The following is an 18,923-nucleotide window of genomic DNA, read 5'->3' on the forward strand; positions in this document are numbered from 1 at the left end:
ACCTTTTGGCGAACGCTCACTTCGGTTTTTAAGCAACTTACTCACACAATGACTCATGACGCGTGTACACACGTACCGTTCACACATAGAAACGCAAATGATTTTTGATGTGTGGCGTGTCTGCCCTGTGCCACGGGTTAGTGAGATTGGAATGGTGCAAGTGACCCTTACGGCCCGGCCACAAAATCGCGCGGCGGCGGTAGCGGCGAGCGGCGGCCATTGGTTGGAGCGAGACGCAGCGAACCGAACCTTTCGTTCCCACCTCGCTCGCCGCCGCGCGATGTCGTGGCCGAGCCGTTATATTATTTAAAATTCAGATTCGGTAGCGGCTGCAGCCTGATCTTTCTCGTAGTGGTGCCTCATAGCCCTAAGACACTGCACACCATTGGCTATCCCCAAGGAAAAGTTGCACACCGCCAGCGAATGAGCGACTGGCTTGATGACCAAACAGTAGCGAGTCCAGATGAGGCCGGTGGCGCTGAGAGCGGCCGCGGTGGACGGCGACACGCTCTCGATGGGGCGGCGGAACTCGTCGAGAGACGTCAGGACTAGACTCTGGAAATATCGGTGTTACGTATGAATCTGAACGAACGGCTGGACATAGGGCGCGTCAAAGGTATTTGACGCGGTAAAGTCCAACTAATACGCAAGAGAATTGCCTCGTTGCTCTGCGGGCCAGCTTCAACCCCATCCTGGCTACTGTTGCGGGCCGATACGACTCGCCTATAATGCGGCATTTTGAGTGTGTCAACCGCTATTAGGTGATAGTTGTTAGAATGTTATTGCTGTCTGTTTTTTTGTTCCACTAACACTTAGTTTTTAATCTTAATTGTTACTAACCATTATGGGCCAGTGTTGTCTTAAATTAATTAATTAAAGGTATAAAACGTACGATACAGGTGCGAATAGGTAATTCGCAACTCGTGTCGATTTAAAATACCCTTTGGTCGTGTTTTAAAATTCGCCTTTGTATCATAAATAACTATTAAAGGTGCTACATAAACATTATATAAAAATATATCCATATACCTCGTTGCATGGTGGTTACCCTTCATGCATCCCGTCATGCAGTTCAAAAACATGCTTAGAGTTAGACCGAGGTAAGTGCAACGATTTTGATAGCACACGCAGTTCAAGTGTTAAGCCCGGTTCACATTTGTCTGACGTGTTGTGTCGTGACGCATATCGGTTTCATACATTTAATATGGTCGCGTTCAAATGTGCACGCAATCATATTAAATGTATGAAACCGATATGCGTCACGACACAACAAAACGACACGTGAACCGGGCTTTATTTATACGTCATAATTTCATAGAAGTTTGACGTTTAATAATTTGACGTTTCAAATAACGCACTGCGTGCGCTATCAAAATCGTTGCAGAGTTATCTCGGTCTGACTAGTAAAATATATATAGCATAAGTACTTACTATCGTTCTTCTTAGTACTGGGGATATATTTCTTGTCTGTAGGAGGGTAAAACTATTGCCTAAATAAATGGACGCCCATACTTATATCCTGTGTTGTAAATTTATCGTCGTACGTATAGTAGGTAGGTATTTTTGTAGAGCCCGAAAAATTTAATAATCACATTCTGTCTCTATCCTTGTCCTGTCATAATTTCCTTCATTTGAAGAAAATTTCATTTCCTCAAGTTCTACATTTAAGTGTATTCGGGTAATTTCGGAAAGCGAGTAATAATTTAAAAATCAATCAGTCCCATTTCGAAAATAGTTTCCCACTTTTTTAATGTTTGTCCTTTCGAAATTACCCATATGCCCCCCAGTTTCAAAATTTACAACCTCTACAGACTGAGTATTTCCTACATAAGTTTAACCTTTAATTGCACATCGTTGTATACATATAGTATGAATCTTCTCAAATGATTTTTACGCTCGCGTGGCACGCGCTCAGACACAATGGCCGAACGCTCGCATAAAAGAAACAATGGCTTTTGTTTAACAGATTAGGGTCTTGGCGTAAAAATCATTTGAGAAAATTCACACTATATTTCCAATGCCAATCGAAATCGCACATTTGGATTGATAAGTTTGGTGGAAGTGTCGTACCACCACTCGAACTTCATAATATATTTAGCCTTTTATTTATAACTTTACACTCTTTATAGACGTTACACATCATCGCACCGCACCAAGGTCATTGTGCGACGCACCCATAAGTAAGAGCGAGAAAGAAATACCGCTTTCTCGCTCTTACTTATGGGTGCATCGCACAATGACTTTGGTGCGGTGCGATGGTGTGTTACGGCTTTTAAAGTTAAGTTTAATTCTGAGTGCCGCCGTTGCTTGCGGTCGGAATCTATATTACATTTACCTAATGACTGAACTTTAGACTCCATGTGATAGTCGTGTCGATAAATATTTATTGTGAAGAGGTAAGGTTTTCTTTAGACAAAACAGAACGGCAGACCAAGGTTAGTTATAAACGTTGACAAAACAAAAAAGAATATATACAAACAAAACATTATATTGTTCAGTAGACGTTTACAAAAATACACAACATTTTACAAAACTGATTTAATGATTCACATATTACACATAAGTAATGATATGTATTTCAACATAGTTTATCGAGTGTATAACAGCATATTATACATACCTTTATTACAGGTTTAAATACCTCTAGTATATGATATAATAGTACATAGGTACTACAATTTTATGTTGAATGTACATACAAAATAAACATATGTCTGAAATAATGTAACCAATCACATTGTTATGTACACATAGACCATAGACATGATCACAATAATAACTTGTAGTATGTTGTTGTCTAAAAGTCAAGAGATCTTATATTATTATTGTAACTTGTAGGAAGGCCTTATTGTAGGGCAATAAGGTCTATTCTCGTACTTGATTGCAAAATCCACTAAGGTTCGATTTAAACAAAATAATAATTTACGTCAATAAGACAACTATTACACCATCCATGCTAAGCATTTCATTTTTGTAATGTACAGTCGCCATCAGATATATCGGAGCGGCCAAGGTGCTCACAAATATCTGAACACGCCTCTATTGTCAAGGCGCTAGGTGCGTGTTCAGATATTTTTGAGCACCTCGGCCGCTCCGATATATCTGATGGCGACTGTAGATTACCTACTACTGGTATGTTTATTTAATTTTACGCTACGCTTAAAGTCTTTTAAAGGCTTTTTAGTGAAACCCTATTTTTCAAAATTTAGTTTATTTATAACAAATGTTTTAACAATGTATCGGGTGTATTACTAGCCAAAAAGCACCTAAATATAATAAGATCAAATTTATTTTTTTGTAGACAATTGTTTCAGCTACTTAATACTAATCAACAGCTCAAGATAAAGGACTTGAGCGTATACATTCTTAAGAAAAATAAATAAATAGCTTAATTAAAAACCCACTGAGATTTATTTATTATCTAACTAAAGAAGCACCATTCAATTCTGAAAATAAGAAACGCAATTCTTCCTGCTTCAGCTTCAAGATGGATGTAGATAAGAAGAGTACTTGTCCGACCATTTCGTTTACCCTTGTAACTTAAATATTAGACAATTAATGTCATTAACGGGTCTAACGCGAAATTTCATTATTTTACATTTTTTCCGACGTTTCAGGTATATTATATATAAATTATAAATTTATCTATCCGTTTCTGTTTAATGTTTACAAAACACGAGACATTAATTATGTGTACAAAACGCCAGAGTTTAAAGTGTTATATTTATTCGATAACTTATACTATACCTAATGCAATGGTTTCGTATAAGTACCACTATAGGTATTTAGTTTACGCGTCAAGCATGACCGCGTGATTGAATTGAAGCTTTATCGGAAGCCATAATGTCACACGAATGTCGAATCAAACTACTCGACATTGGTCAACAATTTGAACCGGCTTCATCACAGGTTGAGCAACATCATAATGAGAAAAATTGGCCACATTTAGGACTGAACGGTGCGACGTACCTACCCCTTAATACCCGTGTATATCGTTACGTCATAAGATTAATAAAAATAAAATATGGTCGGGTTTTACTGTATCCACAGTTTTTATACCCAGAAGTTTTAAATTCGATATCGAATGTATATGTTCGTTAACATTACTAAGGAATATTGATAACAAAAATAAAATAGTTATAGAATTTTTGCCCCTTTCTTTTCCCAGTACAGTTGGAGGTGAAGCTACATATTGTTCAATATTACATTAAAGAGAGATTGTTGGCTGCTAGAACTCCAATCAATTACTTAGTAAATTAGTTTTCCTTGATTTTTTTTTGCTCTTGCGCGTGTTTCACAGCTCTACCGAGTTGGTACAGACTAGTGCAGGCCACAAACACATTGACAGAGAACAAGCTATAGTTTTTAGGGATGATGACGAGAGAGTACCGCGACCAGACGATGCCGGTGGCGGCCAGGGATACAGATTGGGGGACGGAAAGGCTCTCCACGGGCCGAGTGAGGTCACCTATCCCAGCAAGCACCAAACCCTGAAAGGATGATTAGGTATGAGACAAGACCATGGAATGAGTTCTTCAAACAGTTAAAAATTTACCGTGAGTAGTCCCCAGAATTATGTTTCGAGTCTTGTTAGTCTTATTAATTTTCTATTGATGACAATGATGACAGAACTCTTATAAGTGTTCACTTTAGCACTGTTGAACGTACCAACTATTAGGTATAGTATGAATTATTTCAAATGATTTTTTCTCCCAAACCCTACGCCGTTAAAGAAAAGGCATTGTTTCTTTTGTGCACCGCGGTGCCTACCTCATTTCTCATTAGTGAAAAGGATCACGCCCGTTTTAAAGGCAATTTTAGCGTGCTACACATAGGGTTCAAATTTATGTAACAGCTTTTTGCTACCTCCAAATATTCTTACTTCTCGTCCTACATTACCCAAACGTGTTAACTCCGAATGCTGTTATCTAAATTTGAACCATAAAAGTAGAACGCTAAAATTGCCTTTTAAACGGGCGTGATCCTTTTCACTGATGAGAAATGAGGTAGCCACCGCGGTGCACAAAAGAAACAATACCTATTGTTTAACAGCTTAGGGTTTGGGCGAAAAAATCATTTGAGATAATTCGTACTATACCTAATAGTTGGTATGTTCAACAGTGCTAAAGTGAACAACACTTATAAGAGTTCTGTCATCATTGTCATCAATAGAAAATTCTATGAAGAATGAAAAACCCTTTTGGACTAATTTTCACAAAAATGCTTGTCATGCATATTACATGCTGTCTTGATGGCTGATTTGTGTGTTTTATAAGATGACTCTGACCAGACACTGGTCAGAATGGGTTTGGCAAACCACAGATAAAATAATTTAAAAGTGTAATGGTCCAAATTGTACTTTTTACACCCCATGCAGTCTTTAATGTTGTGTTCTGGATAAATTATTGTTTCATTTGACATGATTATTTTGCTTGTCAAAGACCTCAAAGATTAAGGGCCACCACACAGCCCCACACTAGCGTCTGCGTTGGCGCCTAGTCAACTCTATGACTGCTGCTCGACGCAGCTGTTGGCGCAAATGCGCAGCGACGCCATTTTCCATAGCGCTGACTACTTGACTAGACGCTGACGCTCAAAAGACGCTAGTGTAGGTTGGATCTAACGACCGCCACGACATCGCGTGGCGGCGGCAGCGGCGAGCGGCGGCCATAGGTGGGAACGAAAGGTCGCTCTAACCTATGGCCGCCGCCGCGCGATGTCGTGACCGGGCCGTAAGTCAGACTATATTGGTATATTTTCACTGTTCAAAGATTTCCTTTAATATGTATGGTAGGTTAGTTCTGAGTTGTATGAATTTTATTTAACATAAAACAATTGACATGTGACAACAGCAGTTTATGTAGCATTTATGCTTCAATTTCTGTTGTTTTTTAGGGTTCCGTACTTCAAAAGGAAAAAAAAAACGGAACCCTTATAGGATCACTCGTTTTTAGGGTTCCGTACCAGAAAGGTACAAAAGGAACCCTTAAGGTGCGACTCTGTCTGTCTGTCTGTCACATTGCTTAATATCTCTAGAACTACTGAAACTATCAATTTGTTTTTTTTTTTATAAGTTGTGAAGATAGTCAGACATGACAAAAAGAATAACATTTAATTAACAGCACTATGTCAATGTACATAAAAGTTAAAAGGAAGGTTGTTAAATGTCTTCAGGTATCATCAATTCTTCACTTGCAGTTTTTAATTTATTTATACTTATTGTGTATATAAATAGACATACATGTTACAACATTTTTAATCTGCAAAGTATTAGATAATTCTTAATTTAAATTATATATTTATAATAATAAATAAAAGTATTACTTATGAAGGTACTGTTAAACTGCATGGCTGTTTAATTATTAAAATTCATTGGTTGTTGGATGTGATCAGGCAGTGTTACCTAGGTTCACCCATTACTTTGCGTTTTTAATTGATGTATTGTGTGTGTGTGTATTGTTATTTTAGCATGTACAATGATTCCATTATTAAATAATGTTTTTTAACATGCATAATGTTATTTATCTGCAAAATGCTAAAATATAGTATAAGAAATATTAATAAAAAATTATATTATGTATATATCTGAGAAAAAGAAAATAGATAAATATAAAAATCAGTTTAAGGGAAAACAATAAATTATTCATAATAAATGAGTCAGCAAAAAGTTTTCAATGATTTCTGAATGACAAATCTGCCCTGCTTATCGCATGTGCAGTACTTGCATGAAAATATCGTTTAAATAAAGAACTTATTCAAAGGGAACAAGATAAACAATTGCATGTCATTTCTATTGCGATTACTGCATATGTTGTTATCACGGCAGATTGCAGAAATAAGAAAGTTACATAAGAAGTAGGTATATGAAGAGAAAATATACTGAGAATATGTTACAAATAACAGATACTGCATTTGAAAATGTCTTCTCAATGTATATGACCACCAAGCTTGTGATCTCGTGGAATAAAATATTGTTTGTGAACAGTCAAACATACCCACAAACGTACATGGTGGCTACAGGTTATCTGCCCCTATACAAGGTTAAAAATAATAATAGATCAACCTTGAATATATCCGTATTTACTTACCCATTTGAAGAAAGGGGCCCAAAAGAAGACTGTTTTTGGTCCTAAAAAGGGAAAACAATATAAGTACAATGTTTCTCTATGATTTATGTTAATTTATACGTTTAAATTATCATAAAACTCACCAGCTTCGTGGTTCCATAGCGGACGTAAGTTGTTAGGAACGTATCTGTCGCACGCAGTGATAACGGTTTTGTAGAGCTTAGACATTTTTTTAGGTTGTTTGTTTGGTATAATTCAATTTTTAGAAGATTTTGCCAAGTGTGGAGGGATCTGGGTCGGGGAACTACGTTCTATTTTGTACTGGGAAGGAATTTACATGATCACTCCAATCGGCCGTGGAGAAACCTTGGCAATTGATAAGAATGACGTTTCCTGCCTAGCTGACAGATTGTAACTGTCAGTCATTGCGTTTAGTTTGACTTATTTTTGGTAATATAAATTACGTATTTCCGCAACTTTATTATTTTTATTTTATTTACACTACATATATTTACATTATTAAGAAATATTCACATCTACACGTTTACATCTAGTGCAAAGAATATAATACATCTAGTGTAACTAAGATGAAAAGTTATATTTACTCAAAGACCAGTACAATAGCAATAACAAAAATGTAAGTAATTTTTATAATAATTTTCATACTTTATCTGTGGGTCAACATGGCTACGCGTGTTGTGTCATTGCGATAAAATTTACGTTTTTCTTTGTTTATTTTAAGTTAATCAGCGATTTTAGTTTATTTCTGTGTTGAAATATACCTTCACTAATGTTTTGTGTTTGTGAATTTACGTTTTGAATATGGGTACAAGCACGATGGGTAGCGATCTACACTCAGATAAGCAGGACAAGTTATTGAAATTGCAAGCTAGAAAGAAAGAATTAGAGCAGCTTTTAGCCACAAAGAACGAGGAATTGTATAAACTATGTGTTCAAGAAGTTCAACTGACGGGAATCATGCCACCCGAGGCGCCTTTGAGCCCCGAAGTGCCGAGAGAAAGACTAAACAGCGTACGTAGTACTGATAGGTCAACTGATGGCAATGACGTCCAAGACGGCTCAGATAACACTTCCAGACGTCTCCGAACGGCTCCAGGAGAGCGTTTGCACGATTCAGATCAGAATCTACGCAAAAACCTCACACACAGACTTTCTACGCCATCGATATCAGGTATGTCGACGAAAAGTGCGCACCCAAGACATATACGGCGTCCGGAAACTAGCTGTTCTAATTTCTTCCCGTCCCCGCCTCAGGAAAGGAATCCAGAGACTTTTTCAATGCACACTTCTCACACCTATCCAGCATTAGCAGGAAGACATGAGCCAATTCAGCCAATGACTGAGAACATGCACAATGATGTCAATCAGCCTCCTGGGTACAGACACCACACAATGACCACTGAGTATATGAATAAAATTTACTATAACAATGCTCCCGATGCTCACGTTACTCGTCTACGAGAGACACACTTCAGCTCGAGCCATCCTGATATTACTACCCACTACACTCACACCACTGCTGCTCCACAGCCAATGGCACAACAGAATGGTATGAGAAATAATGCTCTCTTATATCAGTATGCTTCTCATCTGAAAGCCCAGAGTCAACATTTGGCAGCTCTTCCTCATCACCACCAAATGCAAGTTCAATCTAAAAGAAGACCTGAAGGCAACCGGAGGAACACATTGCAGCGCACACAGACCTACCATTTAACATCACATAGCGATTACAATCAACACTTAGAGAATATTATGGACACCCACAGGCCCCCCTTGCCAATGTACCAGCACCGATCTCAGCCAGATATTCAAGAGCAGCCTACGGATAGAATACATGTGCCTACAGAGAGGCCTACTGTACCTAACACCTTGCCTTTGCGTGAACGAAATGCCAGACCTATGCACATGCCCCTACAAGTATCTACAGATGAATATATCCATGAAAGACGAGGTTATCCTGATGCGCTGAGCCCTGTCAGTCAGTTATCAGGATATTCTCAAGGAAATTTTGACTCGGTCAGTATGAATAAATTTTCACCTCTATCTCAAGATTCTAAAGTCCGAGAGAAGCAATGGTATGAAACCTCATTAGACTCTCCAACCAAAGCTGAGGCACCTTTACTGAAGAAGAGTTCCAGTCTCAAAAGGACTTCAAGTATAGGTAACTCCCAAACTTATGAGATAATGATTTCCACTGGTCGCCATTCTGCTATGCAGAGCCCTAATCAGTCCCACAGTCCCTCCGTGCTATCACCAACATCTTCTACCTTAGAATCTCCCAAGAACTTAACAGTCATTGAACAAGGTAAATGCATACCATACAGGGAGGAGACGAAGCCTTTTGAAATGTCAGATTTTTATAAATACTCAACTAAGTTCCGGCAAGCAGGGCCTCCGAAGACTCAGCCTGCACCGATGCATTCAGGGTACAATAAGTTACCCATGGAGTTACCGCAGTATGCACAGGACCATTGGCAGGGACAAAGCAACTAAAGACGATTTTTTTTTACCCAGTCAATGAGATCAGGCTGAAGTCACGGATCATCAGCACAAGCTGATATAGAGGTCATTGCGCTAGTTTTCGTCCATTTGATGGGATAGCAAATAATATATATCATATTTAATTTGCTACTTGCGAAATATCATTTTAATGTAGACAGATATATTGTTAAGGATTGCAATAACTCCAAATTTGTGTGGCAAGGTAGGTTTATATTCAAATTTCGTCAAGTGGACGAAAACTAGCTGGGCAGAAACTAGCGCAATGATCCTATTTCTAAATTTCCTGAGCTGAAACAACTTTATGGGCAACATGAACCTCTGTCTCTTATGATTTATGATACTTACGGCTTGCATTATTTATTTTAGTTATTAATTTCGTAAATAGGTTAAACTATCTTGTCATATAAATTACTTTAAATCTATTGAATTTTAATGAAATTATTTTAGAATGGAATGTGTTCACTCAGTGGGAGTTAATTTTAGTTCAGTAGTTTACTTATAGAACAGTAAAGCTAAAATATGCCAATAGCCTCCTAAGGCCTAATTGCGCAGTGACCCAAAAGGGGTCATCCATTAAATACATCACACGTTTAGGGGGGGGGAGGGGGTCAAGAAAATTTGACATGTTGTGACAAGGGGGAGGGGGAGTCACAAACTTTGTGACGTCACTAACTTATTAAAATTATTTTATTCGCTGTACAGTTAAAATAAAATAACAAGTTTTTGGAACGATAATCGTTTTTAATAGTTCAATTTTCTTTCCTAATCTGTTTTGGGTTATAAAATTACTAATATTTCTTCTTTTGTCTGAAATATTTTGATCAAATATTAATAATACTTAATTCGATTTGCCGACTTCATTGAAAGAATGTGACGTCACACCAGGGGGGAGGGGTTTGCCAAATGTGACCAAGTGTGACAAGACAGGGTCAAAAAACCTCGAAATTCCTGTGACATAATTCATGGATTAACCCAAATGAGTCTTGGCCTCCGACACGAGTATGCGCCAGTCGTCTTGATCCTGTGCCATCTCCCGCCAGTTATCGGGTGGTTGTAAGGCCCAGCCCTACAAAAGTAAAATCCAAAATTTGCCACTGAAACTTGTACCTATAGTGTAGGAAATAGAGTTGATTTTGCGTTGTTGGAAAATTAAACGAAACAAAACAAAAGCGACTGTTCCAATTGAATAGGGTTTAAATTTCATCGAACTGAAGAGGTACTAAGTAGGACCTTGGGCCTTAGGAGGATAGGTAAGTGATTCAGATCTCTGTAAATAGCTGCTATACTTAACATTTTAAACCTATTTTTGTATGAAAAATGTTCCATGTAATGACTGTGTGGCCTTCCATGCCTTCAAGGGTCCTTATGATCTATATGCATATATAGGACCCTTTTCGATGGAAAGCCACATATTAAAAAATGTGATGTACCTATACCTATTTGAATTGAACCTGCAATTCTTTAAACCCTTTAATCCTTATTTTAAACCATAACATCACATTTTTATGCATTGAAGATAAAGTTTTTCAAATATAACTAAAATATTAATAACATTCAGAACTGCAATCATTATGTACTCTTTATAGTAGGCCAGCGGCTGTAGCACGGTCGCATTTTTATCACCTGTCACCATGTCTGTCACGTTCTAACAAGTATGTAAGTGCGATAGTGACAGGCATAGTGACAGGCGATAAAAATGGAACCATGCTGCCACCGCTGGGGCCCATTTCTCAGATGGTATTAGACTAATATTATTAGCCAACGAACTATCAAATCATATGGGTTACCATGGCAACACACTAATAATACTAGCCAATAGGGTTCGAGAAATGGGCCCCAGGCCTAAATAACACTATGTTCATGAATGTTAAAACGAGACTGAAACATTATGTACAAAGTATTAGCATTTTATTATTTTATTATCAGTCTTAATGATATTGACAGATGAGGACTGATAGCAATATTTGAATCGTTGATTATGGACAATAAAATCAATCGGATAATGGACTATCATATTGTATTTGTATTTATTGTGTCACATTTATGAGTCATTGCAATCATGATAATATGACATAATTATTGTAGTAATAAATGTAGTGAATTGTTGTTAAAATAACACAGCTCTATCTCAGCCTACCATATTTTCACCAGTTTTTATGGTTATGTGTTAATTATAATAATATAAGTGCAATGTTAAAGCCCACCGCTTACTAAAAACATGAGAGCGTAAAATTAAATTGCCTTAACTTGTGATAAAACTAACAAATCATGAATTATCCAATGGATTTAACACCTATATGTATTGAACTTTTATGAAATATTTTTTGATTTGCCTAGCCTTTCAAAGATAGCATACACCAGAGAATTTGGGACGGGTACCGCCGTGGCCGGGTGGTCTAGTGGTCGCAGTACTGAGAGTTCCCGCTACTTGACGCTAGATGTAGACTACCAAAATAGTCTTTTTGGTAACAAAACCGATGTTTGGAGTGAACACTCTATGTCTCCTTAATTTTCTTTGTCCAAACTCACAACTTGCTAAACAAACGACCCGGCCACGAAATCGCGCGGGTCGGGGCGAAGGTCTGAGCGAGACAGCGATCGGACCTTTCGTTCTCACCTATGGCCGCCGCTCGCCGCTGCCGCCGCCGCGCGATGTCGTGGCCGGGCCGTAAGGGCAGTGGTCGTGGTTAGCGTCCACACAAGTGTCCATTGCGATCATCTAACCAGTATGTTTTTATTCCATTCCAGTGTACTCTTTGCCGTTATATCCTCAATAATGATAGTAATACTCACTGTCTCGTTCTGGTGAGACAATAAAGAGAACTGGGATCATTATCTGTACAAACTTATTTATTATGGACTAATTACTGAAACATGTTTCCAGGTGGAAATGTTTATGGCAAAAATGCATATGTTTTATTGTAGTAATAATTATGTATCGCAGTAGAAACTCCTTCCGTGACTATCTACTGTTTTTCTCATTAAGTTTTACACTAATCTAATAGGTATAAAACATGTTAGAAGAAAAATAATTTTGAATTAAAAAATTATATTTTACCTAAACGTGGCCTTTGTCAAACTTGCCAAGCAAACTAACCTTAAAAATAACGACCAATAAGAATAAAATAAAAAATTTAAAGTATATTTTAGATGTATCGTATAGAAAATAAATATTGTAGCAATCAAATTGCAAAATATGCTACAAGATTATGAAGATTTTAAATATTTTTATACGTTGTTTATGTATAAAATGTGCTGAAGGCACGAAAGTATGTGTAACTAATAAATTATGATAAGCATTTCTAGATTTTTATTTAATTAAATCCTGTTACTCCGTTGTCGCTTGTAAGTTAGGTACTTACAATAAGAAAATTAGATACCATCAGCCGTAAAAGTTAATGGCGAATTTATCGATGAATGCATTCATAATTTCTTCATGCAGTTTCGCAGCTCACTGTACAGTGAGTGTACCTAACCTCTTGGCTCTTATTGTACTGTTTTCTTAGAAAACTGAAAAAACTTAGATTATCACTAAGATCATAAGATGCAATAATTAGGTATTCATGTAAACATTTAACTTCCATAGTTGGGCATTTTCACTTAAAAGTGTACCATTTACTTTTTTTCGAAAATCCACCAACTTTTGGGTTATTTCTACTCAGAATCACGAGAACTATCGATTTAAAAAGTTAAAAAAAATTGTCCCCAAAAAATGACAGTTTTGTAGCGAATTTTCCCATACATTTTGTATCGATAGTTACAAAACCTACACCCAAAATTTGTAAAAAAACTGGGGACACTTTTTCTTTGTCTCATTCAATAGTACTCGTGATTATGAGTCTAAAAAAGTAAATGTTACTATTTTTTCTGAAAACCCCCAGTTACGAATACCTCAAATGAGAGCTACCAATAGCCCTAATAGGCGGTTATAAAAAGGAGTGCGACCACAAGGAACATACGGCGCACCTGCGTGCACCCTCAAGTAGCAGTTTCCGGTCCGTTGGGTTTCCGTTGCCGCCAGGCCGACTCTTGTCCTTCCGGTTGATGGTAGCCACAACGGATTTTTAAACCGTTTAAAAGTCGATACAATCTGATTGAGGCTTTTTCGGATTTTAAAAGCGGGCACCGCGCACCTGTAGATGAAACCGCGAAAAGAGGAGAGGACGGTCGATAAGTATATATATGTACGTGGTATATATAGGCTCTGCCATATTCTAATCGGCACTGGCTGCATGATGTAATATTATGGTAAGGTACATATAACTTTATGTAAGTATAAGCCTTGTGAATTAGGTACCGTAAAATCAGGTAACTTTAGTCCACAACTTACAAGTCTTACAACTATTTGAATCTATGGTCCAAATTCAAGTTATAGTAAAATATGTATAAGTATTTTTCAAGTTATGTTGAGTATATAATGTAAAAAGAGCATTAGTGTATTATTAAAGCTCTAAAATAAATGTAACGAGTACAAATCATAAATGCTCGTTAAGAATCAACGTTAAAAACTGGACCATAGTTGTACTTAAGGACTATTAGATGCTATTAGTTACCCGAGTTTACTTTTTTTTATTAGTATTCAGGACAACAACAGCCGTAAATGTGCAACTTACAAAGTATTATTACATATAGCTGGTTAAGCAAATCTCTTCAGTAGAAAAAGGCGAAAAATTCAAATTTTCTATGGGACGACAAACCTTTGCGCGTACATTTTTTAAATTTGCCGCCTTTTTCTACTGACAAGATTTGCTTGACCAACTATAGTATTAGGCCAATTACAGATCCGTTCGTTGAAAAATTACGGTACATTTGTTAAGTCTATGTAGGTAAGTAGGCAAGTTTTACTTACTCCGAGAGTAGCACATATTTAAAATACAGCTTATTTTATTGTATTTATTTGTTTCAATACAGATGGGAATGAAAATAAATGCAACACAACATAGTAAACACCGCAAATCAGCAAAAGTAAAGCTGCATAGAAAATGGGGCAACTTGAAATAAACACGGACGAGTTTCGGATCACATGCGTCCCGGAGTGAACGCACCGTTCAGGTAATAATCATCGCCACCTGAAACCAAAGTAATTATACAGGATGGCTAAAAAATAAGTGCATTCCCGTTGCTACGGAGGTTGCGGCGGATTATACTGAGCAACTTTTACTATGGGACCAACCACGAAATCGTGCAAAAATTTTGGCTCTTCATATATTTTGGCTGGTTCATTTTCTATGGGAGGGTAAATTTTTTTTTCGCAATTTCGTGCTTGGTGCCATAGCAAAAGTTGCTTAGTATAATCCCAAAACCTCCCTGGCAATGTGAATGCACTTATTTTTTAGCTACCGTGTATTTAACGAGTTTTTGCGTGGAATGATGATGACGATTATATTGATAAAAAAACAATATCCTTTCTCGGGCCTCAATCTAAACCCCATACTAAATTTCATCTAAATCGGTTTAACGGGTTTCAAGCGTGTCAGTCAGACAGACAGAGTTACTTTCGGATTAATAATATTAAGTAGGGATCAAATAGAGTACTCAGACGGTAACACACATGTGCATCTGAACGTGTTTAGGTTATGGGCCTATGAGCTCTTATCATCGCTATGATATAAAGGGGGTATCTACTATGGTCAAAATCGTCAACCAGAGTTAAAAATAAACCCACCCATGCCCAAACCTGTATGTACTTACCTATTGCCCGTGTTACGCACAATGTTTTGAATCGAAGTTGCTTTGAAGATTAGTCCAAACAGCTGGAACCCTTTTTTCTGTCTAACTATTAGAGTAACGTACGCTCAATAACAATGAAAAATGGAAAATTTATTAAAAATCTAACTTATTCAATTTTCATAGTTACTAAAATCACACTAAAATGAATTTAAATGCTCTTTGGTGCAGTTACCAATTATACCTATAGAGATTTGGGAGCAAAACAACTTAAAAAAAACTGTTTATTTCATTAAAAAGACATGCAATATTAAAAATGAAATGATGCATAAAAAGATAAAGCAAGGCGCTAAATGGCTTAATTTACGAAGCGTGCAGCGTACTTTCGCCTTTATGTGTAACATAATAAATACTAAAATACCTGATCCGCCGAGCTGGCCATTGATACAGCCTTCGTCCCACATGTTGACGCACCGCTTGCCGGGGTTGAAGCTTCCCCCAAGGTAGTAATCGTCCCTGCCTGTTAACAGGTAGCAAAGTGACGTCAGCGACGTCATAATGACGTATAAATGCTACCTATAAAATCTACTTTACTTTTACCCCTATTTTCATTAAGTACCGAGGTTATACATAAATAATAAATAGAACCTATAAAATTATGCAATTAATTTTGCCAATAATGGTAAAGCGGATGACACGGACGCTGTATACTTATGTAGTTAGATTGAACTTCTTATGTTGGTGCTAGTGAAAGTGTGTGAAACTTTAAGTTAGTTAGTTAAAAGTACAATCACAGAATAACTAATAGTACTACCGTGTAGAATGGTGATACAAATTATTATGCTGAAACGCCTAAGTAATTTGAATAGCAATATAGTTACGATTATTGTGTGACATGTAACAGAAACTAACTGAATTAGCTGCTGTAAGTAGGTAATTCTCCTTTTGTCCGGTATGACTGCGCGCCCCTACCTAATAGTAAGACTCGAAGGAATACAAGGAGTACAACTTTATTAGGTTTGATGTAATAGTAATTACCTGATCCGCCGAGCTGGTCGTTGATGCAGCCTTCGTCCCACATGTTGGCGCACCGCTTGCCGGGGTTGAAGCTACCTGCAAGGTAGTAATCGTCGCTGCCTGCAAATGAAGCACCTATAGGTATTGTAGGTACGCCTACTTAGGGAAACATCTATTTTTTTTTTGTCTGATCAGCGATTGACTCTAGGCTCACCTGGTGGAAAGAAAATAGCTAAGTAGTCTACTTGTATTAAATAATTTTACGGTTTAGACTCACTTGTTTTAGTCACTCGCGCGACATGTTTCGGAGAGCCTAGGTCTCCTTTCCTTTCTCAAGCACTAATAGTGCGAGCAGCGTTCACGTCGGCCGTGTATCGCGTGTGTGTTATTTAATGTTAGTATGTCTCACAACAGTTTAAATTCGATTAGTCTACTTGTTTTTTTTTCTCACTGCACCAATCGGATTTAAAACATACGGGTAACATTAAGATCGTACCTGAACCGCCAAGTTGCCCGTTGATGCAACCCTCATCCCACATGTTGACGCAGCGTTTCAGTATGTGTCCGCCGTATCCATCTGATACAAGAATATGCATAAAATGAGTAGGAGGTTCAGTTAGGTTACGCTTTGATTTAGTTTCACTCTGTATACAGTGTGAAAAGAATGAAACCTTGTTAGCTCATTTTGCTTAAAGAAAATAATTATTTATTTTTGAAAATAAACAAAACTGCATTCAAAGATTTTTCATTTTTTTTTCAATTTTGCTTGTCTATAGTTATTTGTTATACAAGGGTGCAACGTTGTATTTTACCAGCGAGTGTTTTAACACACGAGAAGTAAAATACATTTGCACCCGTGTGTAACACAAAACTTTTCCCCTCAGTATAGCAAGGAAAGTGCAACATCCTCAGGCGTTAGATCATCTTCATCAACTGGAATCACTCATTTTTTTACGATATTATAACAAAAATCTCTGGAAATTCTGTACTTTTACGTGAGAAGTTTTTAAGTAAAAATTTTGTTGACAATGTTGACATTTCTGACGTATGAAATGTCAATGATGCGTTTTGAAATTGCATCGACATAACTTGTGCGTTCAGAATTATATTTAACATAATTATTAAAAAACAAACGTTTATTATGGAATTTTAAGGTTTATGACTTAAAATAATTAAATAAAGCTAAATCTGGGATTTTTTATAAGATTCTCAAACAATTTATTTAATGATAATTAATATCGAACGAACCATTATTATGAGCGTTTTACGTTTTGTTATCTGTCAAGCTACTTAAACACGCTCCATCCAAGGTCAAATTACTTTCCCCACTAGTGGATAAAATGCGTTTTTCCCCGCTTGTTTTAAAGGATAAAAGACGGCTTTCCGAGCTAGTGAGGGGAAAAAAATATTCTTGAATACTAAATATTAGATTTTTTGGATATTTTGACGAGTGTAAGGTCTAATGTTTCTTGGAGAAATGTTATCATTAACATTAACTGTATAATATTGAATAGTAGAATAAAATTGGTATTTTTTTTTAATTTTTTGTCGGTTCGATTCCCGGGTAAACCAAGCTAATTTCAAATAATCTTTGAATGCAGTTTTGTTTTTTTTTATAAAGAATGTCTCCTTTGAGCAAACTTAAGTTTTTTTTTTTTAAACATTTATGGCCAACAAACTTAAGGTTTTAAGGCACTTTCCATCCAGGGCCCATTCATTTTTTCCGCACTGTATATTTGATTCAAATCTTGTAATTTAGGTATTATTAAATTTAGGAAAGATCCAATCATACTTACATTTATGATGGTTCTTGGCCAGCTGGTTGCTTAGCAAAGATCTTGCGTAAACTGTTGAAAGAACAAGGAAAAGCACCACAAAACTTTTCATTTTGTTCTTTTATTTTATTGCTTGATTCAAATAATAACTATTAGTGAATGGTAGTTTTTAAGTTCACTCCTATGCTTTTATAGGATAGGGGTTTATGTAATTTTAATTAGGACCTTTATCTATTGCTATCTCAATTCGGCACTTGATATAATCTAGGTTATTGGAGTAAATAACTTACCTATGCCGGCGGGAGATAATATAAATTAAATCGGGAGGATTATCCACATATTCAATTGGCACGGAGCGTGGATAATTAATTTATGATAACACTAGCCTTCGCTCGCGAGTTGGTCCGTGTAGAAAGTCGTTAAATACTCTCATCTCAATCTCAGCCCAATTTAAAAAAGACTAAAAAATATTTAATTCTTTTAAAGGTCTATCTGGGCGTCGACAAGACGAGCAAAGCGAAGCGCAAACCTATCTTTTCTCGAAGCGCTTCGTTTTTTTTTAACCCTCATAACTTGGGTTTGGATTATACCAGATAAACAAAATTTTCGGGATATGATGTCATTAGTGGACTTATTAAGCATAACAATTTTCACTTATACTTTAGATTTTATTCATATCTAAAAAAAACGATTTCGTCACTAACTCACTGATGATCATCAAAACCTTTAGGGTACTTCCTGAAATCCTAGGAAGCTGATATTTGGTATGTAAGATAGTCTTAGTACACAAACAACAGAAAAATTCAAAAACTTAAAAAAAACCCTAAGGGGGTGAAAAGGGGGGTGGAATTTTGTACAGGGAATTAATAACCGC

At 36.8% G+C, this 18,923-nt stretch overlaps 3 protein-coding genes across 4 annotated transcripts; 1 reads left to right on the plus strand and 2 right to left on the minus strand.

Annotated features, from left to right (window-relative positions):
* Nucleotides 1–291: 291 nt before the first annotated feature.
* LOC134746016 (uncharacterized) lies at nt 292–7,478 on the minus strand. 2 transcript variants are annotated; one of them, XM_063680232.1, is made up of 3 exons: nt 7,211–7,478; nt 7,089–7,129; nt 292–555 (listed from the first exon to the last, which is right to left on the minus strand). In XM_063680232.1, the coding sequence occupies exons 1-3, from the start codon at nt 7,293–7,295 to the stop codon at nt 307–309; spliced, it is 375 nt and encodes a 124-aa protein (XP_063536302.1). In that variant the 5' UTR covers nt 7,296–7,478; the 3' UTR covers nt 292–306. The 2 variants fall into 2 exon arrangements, with proteins under 2 accessions (XP_063536302.1, XP_063536383.1); XM_063680313.1 differs by lacking the exon at nt 292–555 and adding an exon at nt 2,473–4,490 and having other exon boundaries at nt 7,211–7,468.
* Nucleotides 7,479–7,730: 252 nt separating this feature from the next.
* Nucleotides 7,731–12,892, plus strand: LOC134746123 (uncharacterized). The gene has a single exon (XM_063680442.1). The coding sequence runs from the start codon at nt 7,890–7,892 to the stop codon at nt 9,579–9,581; it is 1,692 nt and encodes a 563-aa protein (XP_063536512.1). The 5' UTR covers nt 7,731–7,889; the 3' UTR covers nt 9,582–12,892.
* Nucleotides 12,893–14,512: 1,620 nt separating this feature from the next.
* Nucleotides 14,513–18,194, minus strand: LOC134748168 (uncharacterized). The gene is made up of 5 exons (XM_063682883.1): nt 18,067–18,194; nt 16,771–16,916; nt 16,296–16,394; nt 15,679–15,777; nt 14,513–14,659 (listed from the first exon to the last, which is right to left on the minus strand). The coding sequence occupies exons 1-5, from the start codon at nt 18,159–18,161 to the stop codon at nt 14,610–14,612; spliced, it is 489 nt and encodes a 162-aa protein (XP_063538953.1). The 5' UTR covers nt 18,162–18,194; the 3' UTR covers nt 14,513–14,609.
* Nucleotides 18,195–18,923: the final 729 nt, after the last annotated feature.

The sequence above is a fragment of the Cydia strobilella genome, chromosome 1, assembly GCF_947568885.1.
Source record: "Cydia strobilella chromosome 1, ilCydStro3.1, whole genome shotgun sequence".
Taxonomy (NCBI): domain Eukaryota; kingdom Metazoa; phylum Arthropoda; class Insecta; order Lepidoptera; family Tortricidae; genus Cydia; species Cydia strobilella.